Source organism: Pinus tabuliformis, chromosome 6 (genome assembly GCF_031772625.1).
Source record: "Pinus tabuliformis cultivar Carrire ecotype Pingquan chromosome 6, CPIR1, whole genome shotgun sequence".
Classification (NCBI taxonomy): domain Eukaryota; kingdom Viridiplantae; phylum Streptophyta; class Pinopsida; order Pinales; family Pinaceae; genus Pinus; species Pinus tabuliformis.
This window is the reverse complement of record NC_142292.1, coordinates 1,762,841,045-1,762,854,494: the sequence shown is the minus strand read 5'-3', so window position 1 is coordinate 1,762,854,494 and position 13,450 is coordinate 1,762,841,045. Positions and strand designations below refer to the sequence as shown.

The 13,450-nt window shown below is 36.1% G+C and overlaps 2 protein-coding genes across 2 annotated transcripts; both read left to right on the top strand.

Annotated features, from left to right (window-relative positions):
* Nucleotides 1-239: 239 nt before the first annotated feature.
* On the top strand, nt 240-3,116 carry LOC149265990 (MLO-like protein 6). The gene is made up of 11 exons (XM_089394576.1): nt 240-523; nt 712-828; nt 965-1,025; nt 1,520-1,608; nt 1,721-1,795; nt 1,917-2,005; nt 2,158-2,207; nt 2,324-2,364; nt 2,486-2,659; nt 2,782-2,817; nt 3,002-3,116. The coding sequence occupies exons 1-11, from the start codon at nt 314-316 to the stop codon at nt 3,071-3,073; spliced, it is 1,014 nt and encodes a 337-aa protein (XP_089250702.1). The 5' UTR covers nt 240-313; the 3' UTR covers nt 3,074-3,116.
* A 2,232-nt stretch (nt 3,117-5,348) lies between these two features.
* On the top strand, nt 5,349-8,205 carry LOC149265989 (uncharacterized). The gene is made up of 4 exons (XM_089394549.1): nt 5,349-5,942; nt 7,427-7,525; nt 7,735-7,860; nt 8,063-8,205. Exons 1-4 carry the CDS (start codon nt 5,725-5,727, stop codon nt 8,145-8,147), a joined length of 528 nt encoding a protein of 175 aa, XP_089250675.1. The 5' UTR covers nt 5,349-5,724; the 3' UTR covers nt 8,148-8,205.
* The last annotated feature ends 5,245 nt before the right edge of the window (nt 8,206-13,450 follow it).

The following is a 13,450-nucleotide window of genomic DNA, read 5'->3' as shown; positions in this document are numbered from 1 at the left end:
GAACCACAAATTTATGCTGTTTTAGATAGAACCTCCTTCTAAAATGGTTACATGGGTTGAACTTGACAATATCTGTTTTATGTATTTAACTGATCTGCTTAGATTGCATTAATAGCTTGTTTTGGATTTTCTAAATTGAATTTCAGCCTTTAATTTCAGGCAACTACACTGATTTCTTTTAGCACCTGCTGGCTAGAATTTCTGAATATGTCCTCTGAGCAAATATTTTTGAAAATTGTCTTTTTGGGTTGCAGAGTTGATGCTTCTGGGTTTCATATCGCTTCTACTGACAGTTGGATAGAAGCCCATTTCCATGATTTGTATACCCAAAAAAATAGCTTATATTATGCTTCCATGTAAGAAGGAAATTGATTCTAGCGATATAAAGGTGGAAGGGGATAATGACCAAGAAAAGGAGTGCATGCAAAAAATTCTATGGGAATCAATGTCTACTGAACAGGAGGTCCCATGGAGACGCGTCTTAGCTGCTTCTAAGGGTAGCCAACATTGTAGCTCCACACATGTAAAGGCCAAACCCTTCTCTTAGTCTTAATGCGCATGGTTTCTTTATCCAGGTCCTATGATTCTTTGATTGATTTTCCTGCCGAGATCGAGTTGATTTAGACCATCTTGAAATTAGCTTCCCATACAAATTTCAAATATTTATTTTATGTTGGATTTTACTTGATAACTCTGCTGCTTTGTATTTAGGGTAAGTATCCTCTGGTTTCCCAAAGCGGCATGCATCAACTCCACATCTTCATCTTTATGCTGGCAGTTCTCCATGTGTTATATAGTATCTTAACTGTGGCACTGGCAAGAGCAAAGGTAGGTGGAAGGGGAGATCAATTATTTTGTCCAATAATGTTCAGTTAAATTCTGCCTTGGGTTTTACTGTTTTGACCTCTGCATGCATTTATATCCTTTGTTAATACTGAGATCTACAAGTCCTCTTGATGCCTAGATGAGGCGTTGGAAAGAGTGGGAAAGGGAATCACAAACTCTGGATTATGAGTTTTCAAATGGTGAGTTGATGTTCTTTTATTTCTTCTCCCTTAACTGGGTTGCTATGGAATCTTATTTACTCCATTCTCTGGAGACTCTTTAAGTTGAAAAGTAATAACTGGTTGGCAACCTGCCAATTCTAATTGGGATATACTGTGTTAGTTATAGGCTGATTGGTCAATGGATCTTAGTTCAAGTAGTTTGGTAAACAGTTTGTTTCCCAACTATGTGGGTTCAAGTCTCTAGAGACATGTTGTAAGTTGTAACTGGCCTGTTTATAGTATTTATGAAATAGTTGTAACTGGTTTAATAGTGATAGCTGATCTTTCAAGTTACTGATTCTCCAAAAAAATCTTGTTTCAGTTAAAAAAATATATTATAAGCCGATTGAGTAATGTTTTTAAATATAGAAGATTGAAAGGACACAGAATGAATCTTTTGGGTTGGGTAACTTTTTGAGCGTGTTAAGAAAACTGTATATTGAGGCAATTGCTTGCTTTATTGGTCCAAGCAGATCCTGCAAGATTCAGATTAACCCAAGAAACCTCATTTGTAAAGCGTCATATGCCTTTATCGAGCCGAATACCGATTCTTAAATGGATGGTAAGTATTTCATACTTGCAAATGATCTATGGATATATCTGAGTTTGACCTTTGCATGTTAACTGAGAAATATCCAGTTCTGGTTTAACATTAATTTTCCTTGGATTTGCAGGTATGCTTCTTTCGACAATTCTTTTGGTCAGTAACAAAATTTGATTACCTGACCTTGCGCCATGGCTTCATTGTTGTAAGTCTTGATAAATTTAAATCATCTTTTCCATTTCATCTTTGTTATATCAGCACCCATATCATTTGTGTAAGGAATCTGATTAGTACTATAATTTTATTTATTTATTGGAACTGTATAGGCTCACTTGACCCCAAATAGCAAGTTTGATTTTCATAAATATATCAAGAGGTCATTGGATGATGACTTCAAGAGGGTGGTTGGAATCAGGTTAGTAAAGATTTCCCTGTTCACAAAAGCTTTGGTCTTCAGAAATAATATTAGGTTTCCTTCTTGGGCCTTGCTATGTCAACTTCTTGGAATGTTTTGAAAATCCCCTTGAATTTTACCTAAACAGAGGCCTTTTGATGCATTATCTGCAGTCCTTCCTTGTGGGCTTTTGCTGTAATTTTTTTGCTTCTTAATGTGTATGGTAAGTCTTCAAGACTCATCTCTCCGCCAAAGACATAATTTTGCATATTCATAAAGCAGTTTTCGCTTTTGTTCAATTAATATTTTCTTTTGGATTGGATGTGTTTCTCTGAGCAGGATGGTATGCGTACTTTTGGCTCTCTTTTGTTCCCTTAGCTGTAAGTAAACAAAAGTCTTAGACTAATAGGATTGTCTTATTGATGATGTGAGTTAATGACCTGGAAAGTTTCTTGATTGAATTCTTCGGGCTTATTGCCATTCGATCTTGAAAATGCGCAGACGGTTTTGTTGGTCGGCACAAAGCTACAAGTTATAATAACAGAGATGGCCTTAGAAATTCAAGAGAGGCATGTTGTAGTTCAAGGAACTCCCATAGTGCAGCCAACAGATGAACTTTTTTGGTTCAGTCGTCCTAAACTTGTTCTTTTCTTGATCCATTTCACTCTGTTCCAGGTATCAAAATGCTTTTCACACCAATGCCTCATTGACAAATTCTATTTCTGAATCCTGTTTACTGAATATTCATGGAAATGACAATGCTTTGATGGTTAGCAAACTTACCTTATGTTCTGCAGAATGCTTTCCAGCTTGCTTTCTTCTTGTGGATATGGGTAAGCACTATGTTCATTTAGTAAAGAATGAACTTTTGCATGTAGAATCATTGGATTTACTATTATAACAATGGTAACATATTGTAGTGCTAGGTGTTTTAAATCAATTTTAGTTTACACAGCTAAAAAGTTTCAATTCTGATCCCTCTGTGCACCTTATTTAAATTTGACTTCATTCTTGCAGTACGAATTTGGCCTGAGATCTTGTTTTCATGAGAGGTTTACTTTCATCATAGTAAGAATTATCACAGGGTAAGTATGCAACATATAGACTAGTGTGCTAATTTATATTTTTTTGGGTACATGTAAAGGACATTCTAACTTCCAAGCAAACTTCATCATTTTAACTGTTTGTTTTTTATTTATTTAATATCATTATCTCTTCTTTGACTTAGCACTAGTTGATTGTTTTGCAACTTTAATATGTGTAAGGAGAATATTGAGAGTGACCTTATTACGCATCTGATAAGGATTACCTTGGGTTGCTTGTGTTTGTGTCTAGGGTTGTTGTGCAGTTTCTATGTAGTTACATCACACTTCCACTTTATGCCCTTGTGACACAGGTCAGTCTACTCCATCTTCATTGAAAATACAATCAGTTTAGGTGTTTGACAAGATCGATTGAACTTGAGAAAATGCTGGCTTATATAATTACAAAAAAGGAGAGCTACATCGTCCAAGTATTCACTTAGTGTATTCACCTGGTTTATTTTGTACAGAAATAGATTAATCAAACCCTACATTGTGATATTAAATATCTTACTTGTACTGATAAAATTAGAGATAAGGTGTCACTTGATAATGCATTAACACAGTTGTTTAATGAGACCACTTTTGATTTTTTTTTGGTTGATTTTGCCCAAAATCTGAGTAGAAATTGTTAAAACCATAGTTTCTGATTAGAAATAGGGGAAATTTTAGCTTTAAGTTGTTGAATTTGCACAATCCAAATGTTTAAGGGATTTTTCAGGACATTGAATCCATTTTTGTACTCAAAAATACAATTTAAACAATGAAACATTGTGATCTCACCAAAAATCGTGTCATCAGATTTCGGTGAAACAGTTAAAAAATCACCTCATTAAAAAATAGTTAAACTCATAGTAGACAAATTTATCAGGAGATAGAAAACAGTGGAGTTTAATTTTTTTTTTGTACAACAGTTATCTCTCTATTGAGAGCTTCAGGTAAAGCCTCAGAGGATTTTTGAATGAAAAGTATGACCACTCTAAAATATGCTTCCTTTTGTTTGTTAAATTAAATTTTTTTGCAGTCTGGAGCCTTCCAGAAAAGCAGAGAAATAGAAATGATGATTTTTCTTTAAATCATTTTAATTTTATTTCTTGATATAACCCTGTTTGTTGATAGATAGAGAACATCCATTTTACCCTGTTTGTTGATAGATAGAGAACATCCATTTTTGGGGAAAATTTTGTTTTTCCAGTATGTACAAATGTTTTAGTGAACTTTTGGATTGTTCAAAAACACTCTGTTCTGGTTAAATATCATGTATAAAGGAATGTGCTCTTAAAATATGATGGGATATTTTTATGCAGATGGGATCTCACATGAAGAAGGCAATATTTGAAGAATAGACAGCCAATGCTTTGAACAGATAAGAAAAAAACAAAACGAGATAAAAAGTCAAAGCATTCTTCCCCTGGTTTCACAAGCAGACCAACTGTGTTTTCAGGATTTCAAAGCGGAGAAACAACTCCAATCCATGGATCTTCTCCATTGCATTTTCTCCAAAGATACAAAATAGCAGGAGACATGGAAACTGCAGATGCCTCTGAGAGATATGACCACTCAGAATCCAGCGCATCAGATTCGGAAATTGATGCATCTTCTTCTTATCCTCCCCAGCATAATCAACCTGTTTTGGTTACCGAGGCCCCTGAGGATATAGAGACTACATAATATCCCAGTTCAAAAGATGCACACACAAATGATGACACATTTCCCTTTCCCAGAATATAAATGTTCCATCCACATCATACAAAAGCCTGGTTCAAAACCAATTTATATCTAAATTTGACTTATCTTCTTTGTTTGCCAGTTGTTGTTGCTGTTCTTCTTCCCTGGCTTTTGGCCATCACTGATTAGGATTAAATTATCATTGTTCTGTTCATTCGTTGGAAATTTCAGACAGATTATATGCTTATAATGCTCACGGCACCATGATTTGAGTTTGACAGGCGGTCACTCGGTAAGCACTTGCTATGTAAAGCATGATTTGAGTTTGACAGGCGGTCACTCGGTAAGCACTTGTTGTGTAAATGCGCTCTTCTGCTTTTTAATACGACAACCTAAAAATCTGCGTCTTACTCATTAATGGCTATCGATTATGTCAAAAACTGTGTTTAAATGGTTTTAACTTCTAGGTTTTCAAGGCTTTTAGGGTTTTCTAATGTTTTAGTGCGATTCTTAGACCGACTCTGCCGTTTTACTGTCGTTCTTTAACCCGCACATAGCCTGCAAACAAATGTGCATATACTGCATCTGGTCTTTATGATTAGTTTCTGTCGGCCTCGGCCTATTTTTCAGCTTTCTTTTCCTTGCTCATCTTCTGCAAGATAATTTCTCTGTCATTTTCGGTTTAGGATTAATTTTTCTAAAATATCGCGAATTTCTTTTACGTTTTATCTTACCAGTTTAGCAATTGTGCCCTCCCATGTGCCTTCAAAATCTCCAAGGTGGATAGCATTTTGGAGTGATTTTGCATAAGAGAGGTCCAATTCTTCTCTCCACATCATTCCTGACACATCTGGTAGCTTTTTTTTCCTTGAGCTTTATTGTGTTATAAAAAATCCCGATTTCTTTTCAAGTTGGGTTTTTTTGATGTTATAACTTATTTTTCAACTTGTATGGCTGTCTGGGGATTGGCATAGTTTTTGGGCTGGTGACATGTTTACACAGCAGTTGTGTAAAGGCAAAACACTCTTCTGCTTTATATGTGTTGTAACTTGTTTTATGGTGCATCTACAGGCTGCAATAGTCAGTGCACAAAACTTCTGGAAGCAAGCCAATTATTTACACAGCAGAAACTTGAACAACACAGACGATCCCATAATGCCACTACACAACATATGCCTTGCTTCATTTGTCTTGAGGGCCAAGAGCCAGTAAGACATGTTTCCTTTCTAATTTATGGAAAACTATACTTTAGGAACTATTGAAACTGTAGAAAAATTTGGAACGTTAAGAAGGCATTCAACAGTTAAATAAGCCACCTTTGATGCTATACATGAGCTTCCAGTGTTGGTTGGCAGTTTGACTTCTATTATACCTTTTGACAAAAACCTTCGATGCTATTTATGAGATTCCAGTGGTGGTTGGTAGTTTGACTCTATATTATCATTCTCCAGCAAATGTGAATCAGTGATTCAGACCTTGATTCCATGTTGACCCATTTCAATTCCCAAATAAAAATGTATTACAAATCCTGGCAGCCCAAATTAACTTAGGCAGTGGTTATGAAGGTACCATGCAGTGATTGTGAATCCAACCTCCACTTCAATGACTTATCAGGAATGCAAAGTGTTGGAGTTGATATTCCTTTGTGAGGTACCAACATGAATCCTTGACTGTTTCTCTTTTTCCAAGGTAATGGTTATCAGAGTCTAATGACTATCAGGAATACAAAGTGTTGGAGTTGATATTCCCTTGAGAGGTCCCGACATGAATCCTGGACCATTTATCTTCCTCCATGGTAATGGTTATCAGAGTCAATCTTGCCTCTACAAGTGCCACACACTACCTCCCAACTATGAGGACGCATGTGGATCGTCAACCCAACAGTAAATGTTACAAATCACAGTTGTTGACAGAATGTAATCCAATTCAAAACGTGATGCAAACCCTAGGAGTGTTGCACAAAACCAGAATTTTATACAGGGTATGATCTATATAACTAAATCCTGATCACAACATAAAAATTCTGAGCTCAGTTAAGATCAGTGAAGAATCTATCAAAATATTAACTGGAAACAAATTTTGTTTTTGTTTGTGAGGATTTCCCATGAACCAGTGAGGCTCCTGTATCATTTTTCATACCATAAAAACCCTGTTTACATTGATTCTATTGTCAGAGGGCAACATGTCATGCGTGACAGATGATTCTCGAGACTTGTACTAGTACTGCAACTAGCAGGAAGGGTTGGTCCTCGAAGGCATGGAGTGCAGTGGATAATCCCTGTATATAAAATGACCCTATATATGATGACTTTTTGTTCTGGCACTAATTGTTGCTGCAGACCTGGAATGCCACCCTTTGGAATTGTGGAAAAATCTCGTTGTATGATTTAGGTTCTAGGGATTCTAGCATTTTTAAGGTTTATGTTTGTTTAACTTAATTGTTCAGTATCTCTGTTAAATATATGCTGTATTTTATTTTAAACTCTGTTTGGCCATAATATGTGTTTTTTAAGTTTGATGGACTGTGTCAGTTCTGGTGCTACTGGACTTTGCTCTAGTCTTTAAAGTGATTAATTGCTATGGAAGTAATTTCTGTATTGAATGGTCAGCGCACATGGTCCCCAATCTTATAAGTCAATATGTTTCATCTCTTAATTGACAGAAATTACCTTTGGGTATGTTTTATTGACAGATTTGGTGAGTCAGTAAATGGTACTCCAAAGCCTACCTCTCCTGGTCTAGGAGAAACCAAAATATCGGAAGAAGAAAAGAGGAAAGCGAGGGCTGAGAGGTCTGTTCTTTGAAAATTCAGGAATTTATTCTCTATCTTCAGATTCCTGAGATTATGATGCTATTTTCCTTATCTTCTGTTTTCCTTATCTTGTGTGTGTCTAATTTATTGTCAGTTTAATTTGCTTAATATTTTTATCCAAAATTATGATACACATTTGTTTTACTTCAGAATAATTGGAATCTGACAATGCCCAAATTATTAAACAGGTTTGGACTTACTTTGCGCTCATCTGCTGATGATGAAGCAAAGAAGAAAGCTCGTTTGGCTAGATTTGGAGTGGATGTGAAATCTGCTTCCTTGGAAGATGACAAGAAAAAGGCAAGGGCTGCAAGGTAAACTCCTATTTCAATGATTGTGTCTGAAAAGTATTATTTGTTTGCTTTGTATGTTATGATGAAGATCACATCTGTTTCTTGCCTTTGTGCATTTCATAAATTAAGCTTTAATTGAAACTTTATTTTATATGGATGCATACCTGAGGGCATTTCTTGTTTAATATTGAAAAAATGATTATAAATTGTTTGTTTATCTCAGGTTTGCCTCGGCATTGGATGGAAGCACTTCAGAGGTAAACAAAAAACTAAAACCAGACCTGGCAGACACTGTGGCATCAACATGAATGGTGAGTGTAAGTTCCTCGATCTCTTAAATCCTAATTTGGTTTGATTTTTGTTGCATGATACAAAGAAACACAACTGATTACTTTATTTATGATTCAAGTTGCAGCACAGCACAATCAGGCAATGTTAGATACTGGATATGATAAAAAATAGGCTAGTGGGGCTACAAATTGCATTAAATTTTGGTTGAGGATTAATGCCATTTTGGTAAAATCATTAATTAGTTTTGCTTTTATGTTTTGTCTAGCTTTCTCGTTTCTGGTGTCTTTCTTCGCTACATTTTGATTTGTTGTTAGCCTCCCCATTTACCCTTTTTATAGCCTTCTCTATTAGCATTCTCGTTTAACTTCACTCTTTTCTGTCCCCTCTTAATTTAATATTTGCAGTGCTTACATTTACATGGAATCTTATTTGTGTTTGAATTTTTTTTTTGTTATTGTTGTGGTCGCTTAGGCTTTAACCATCCATTTTACAGGTTTAAAATTTCTCTCATCTGCAAGGTCAAATTGTCTTTGGTTTTGCTTTGAATTGCTCATCTATCCACCCTCTGGACTTTCTTGAAATGCCCTAACCAGATTGGGAATGTCAATTGACAGGCAAAACTTATATAGAGGATTTGAAACAGAGCATGTGAACTTCGAAATTTGATGTTTTGCTGGTCACTTAATTTCTGTGGTGCTTCACATTTTCTAATTGGTGCTTCTAAATTCTGCTAATTTTCACTGTTGAAATCTGCTGAAATTTTATCATCAGTTATTTCACTTTTCATCAGTTATACTCAATTTCTCCTTCTCTTATTTTTCTTTTCCTCTATATCTGTTAGGTTCCCCTACTTTTCTTTGTCTCTCTTTGTGTCATTTTTGTGTTTTTCAATTGTTTCTCTTTTATTTGAAGAGTATCCAGTGCCTTCATGTCTTTTTGGTCGTTTTAACCCCAAAGCATTTCGTTGTGGTTGCTGCATTTTCTTGGCTGATGGTAGGATTTTGGGACCATTTTAATGTTTTACTAGGTCTGCTAATAGTATTTTAGGAATGAAGCTCATTTGACCCGCATAGACATGCAGTTTTGTGTTTTACTTAAAATGACAGGGATGCAAATTCCTCATCTTATGATCTAGTTGGACGGTTTATTTGGTCAAGGGGGCCAGGCAGTCTTCGTTTTGCTTGGCAAATGACAAAATGCAATTTCCTATTTTTGACCTAGGTGAATGATTCATTTGCTCAAGGTGGCCATGTGTTGTATAGATTTATAATTGTAAATGGGCGACTTAATTGTATATGATATTTTGATAAAGCTTATGTTCATCTCGATCTGGGTTAGACTGTGATGCAGTATATTTTGCCTTTTTTTCTGAATCTTTAAAATGTGGACTAGCTGTCAACTTTGACATGAATACAGTTGCCCAAATCTATCTCATGTATACAACATACTGTGCTGACTACGAAAAATGCAGAATTTATAGGATTCTGTTATACAAAATAAAAACACATGTATGCTTTGGAAATTTCATTTTCTGGTAAAATTCTGATTTGAAGGTAATTTTTCTCTCTCGTTCTCTAAGAATTGGGAGATTTGTAGATCATGCATTGTGGGTGAAAAACACAGAAATTCAACGATTGAGTGAAACTGAATCATGCAACTTGCACGACGTTGTGGGGAGCTAAGTCAAAGGGTTCGATGAAACCTTCAGGTTTGGAATTTGGCGAACTTGAAAAAATTCGAAATTCAGTGGTAATGCTTGGTACTAGTGGTAATGCTTCCGAGGACAAGGGCAGTCCTTTGACAATAGCTCATATACAAAGGTTTCGAAGCTTCTATATCTTAAATGGATAAACAAGATTTGTTAGACCTATGGATTTTAGTATATGAAACCATTTATACTTATGTTACCTCACTAATTGGCTCTCTTATGCAGCAATGTTCTTGGATCATATGCCCATTTCATATGGAATGTATACTAAGTGGTTCTAGTTAATGGGGCATTGATTTGAGTGTTCAATATATTTTTATTCTTTATCAAAATATTTTTTTTCTCTATTTGCTTTCTTCAATTTATGCCTTACGGCGTTTCCTTTGCAACATCTGGTGCAAATGCTAGTTTATTTTTTTTACAGAATATAATATAAAAAATGTTTAATTTTAAATTAAAAAAAAAATACTAATAAACTAAATAAGTATTTATATTTATAATTATATATAATTATTATTATTATTTAAATTACACTAATTTCATATTTATTTTTAAAAGTTTTCAATATGAGAAAACAATTTTTTTTTTAAACTCTAAAGAAATCAATTTAATTTAAAATGTATTATTTTAATTAATTTTATTAAAAAAATATTTTAATTAGAAAAAATATTGTTAATGCTATAATCTTAATATTTAAAATTAAAAAGCCATATTTAATAAAAATATAATCATTTAAAAGAACATTTAATACATTGCTTTTTAAATATAAAATTTAAAAAAATATATTAAAAACTTCTTCACTGTATAATACTTTTACACTAACATGGACCCCATTTCTTTACCGCTGAAAAGACCATTTATATTACAATCATGCATGCTTCTGTTTTAGTCTCTCTGCTTTTAAATTGCGAATTTAACACTTTCATTTCAACTTCGATTTGGTTCCTCCAACCTAAATCCAGAGCCGCATTGCTGGCAGAGCCTCTCCACTACGGCAGTTCCTATTTCCACCTCCATAGCAAAGTTAATGCTATGTCCTTACACCCTCTGACAGCGGTAGACAGCCTCCTTGACGTCATGGCGCCCTTACATGCTCGACCATGGATCATGGCATGCATCCATCTCCGGCGATTACAGGTCACGCAGCTCTGGCGACTCTACCGTCTGCCGTGCTCCTGCCCATCGACCCTGCCCGCCTCCACTTTGGCCTCCACTCTGGCGTATTGATGAGGCACATTTACGAACCTTACCAACCATCCTCCAGGCAATTCAAACTCCCGACAATTCAAACTCCCAACAATTCATGCATTGAACTCGGCGAACAAAGGAGAGGTTACAACCATTGAACTCCGGCGAACAAAGGAGAGGTTACAGAAGGTGATTCAGTGCATGCAGCGCTTCGAGGACGGAAGATTTCAAATGCTCTTTCGACCTCTGTCTTGCGCGTATACAGGTATTATCGTATACCCCTGCATACCTTTCTTTTTCAGCATGGTCTAGCAGTGGCAGTAGCAACCTAGCCGGCCCGAAATTCCTCCCAATCTTCAGTAATTTCAGCGCATATAGCCCAATTGACATTCCAAGACAGGGCAATTTCATATATTTCCCAAATGCTTCATTAAATTTTACTTCTGCAATTGTAATTCCTATCAGATGTAACACTGGCTGCGTTTTAACTTGATTTATTTACTGTAATTAAGACTGGAATCGATCTCCAGCGATTTGGATTCATAGCACAAACTCAATAGGTGAAACGATCCTAGCAATTAAGCATTCTGCAATTCAACGCAATCAACATCGATCCAGCACATAAAATCTCCATTTAATCAGCGCACAACACATAAAATTCAGAATGCGACACCCGATCTGGAATTGGAACTGTAACTGTGAGGGCTCTCCAATGGGTTATAGGAAGGAACAAAACTAAGGCCCATCGTTTTAATAATGATCGAACTTTTACTGAAATTTTGAAAATGTAGTATACAACTCAGAATTTCAATAATAGAGGAGCTTTTACTGAAAGTTTGAAACTATATGCAGCTGGCCATTGGTGATCGAAAATTGCTTTTCGCAAGGTTAGTGCGCATCCTTTTCATGCCTCGAAGCCGTATTTTAAAAAGACATATGCAACGCGACAAAGCCCTAGCATTTCGAATAGATTCCGAACGCCATTTCATGTTTTATGAACTCTTCCCTGGTTAATGATCTGTAATTGATTTAGCACAGGAGGTGTATCTTTTCTGTAATGTTGCCTCTGAAGCTTTGATGAAGGTGCCTAACTTGTTGCCTATATGGTCAAGTGCTGCATGTCCCCAGTAGTCAATTGGTAGAGAGAACAAGCAAATCTAGACCGATACCTGTTTGAAGGTTTCTTGTTCCGGTGCGAAGTTGGGTCTCCATGGTCTCATGTAAAGACCTGCTGAGGCAAAGAAATACGGGCCTCCATCAAAGATTCGATCCTTGTCATCCAGATTGGTAAAAACCACTGTGAAGAATCCTTTGGCTCCTAAGTGGAGTCTTACATCCCCTTTGGGTTTCCATTGCTACTTTATCCACATGCACAAGGCTCGTTCTGTTGGCCAGAAACCCATAAACTTGTAGAGCACTGCATGTTCTGCCATGTGGTCGCGGTACGCCTGTAGTTCTGGGTCAGAGATTATTACCCGTAGGGTGTCAGTTGCTTTGGGCTTGCACGGTCCCTGGGTTTCTTTCTTTTTGCCTCCCGTCGTTGTTCCTTCTTGTCCTGCCTTGGTTTGGTTTAGATCCTCCTTGTCTCTTGATCGTTCATTCTTAAGCCCGTTTTCGTGTGCTCTTACATCCTCAGGGGAAGGGTTTTTCCTGTCTCTGTTCTCAGTATTGTTGCTGCCAATGATTTCTTTTTGTTTCGGGGTATCTTTGCCCTCACTGTTTAGCTCTCCTTTGTTGGTCAGATCCTCCTTTCCTGACTTCACAGAGCCTGATATTTGCACCCCGTCTAGTGCAGTTCTTTCCTTGTGCATCATTACCTGTTTATAAGATGGGGTCCCGCTGGACCGCGCATTTTTCATCTGGAGGGTCAGAACCTGCCCTCTTCTATGAAGCTCTGCTGCTCTGGCACTGTTCTCCTCCAGAGTTGGTACTATGGCTGCAGCTTGAGCAAGTCTTCTTCAAACCCTAGCCGCCATGCTCACACCGTTCCACCGAATATCGGATGTGTGTGTGTGTGTGTGTTATTATTTATATAACTATTAATAATTACAAATGGTTAATATTTAATAGCAATTTTTACAATATATATCTAATAATTATTAATGTGGTTGATAAATGCCTATAGGCTTATATCAACCACATTAGTAAATGTGGTTGTGCTAATTTATCTTTGTGGAGTTTATAAGTAAAATGTTTTGAATCATAGAAATCTTATTGCTATGGTTGATAAAGCAATTCAATATATAATTTTAGTGTAATATTGGTTGATAAGGCAATTTAATATATAATTTCTGTGTCGTATAAGCTCTAAAGTAGTTATATCTCTTTTTCCTTTTAATGAAATTAATTAATTAAAAAGATAATGTGAAATGAATTATGTTTTTTGGGCATGTAGTATTGATATGCCGTGGTATTCTAACAAAA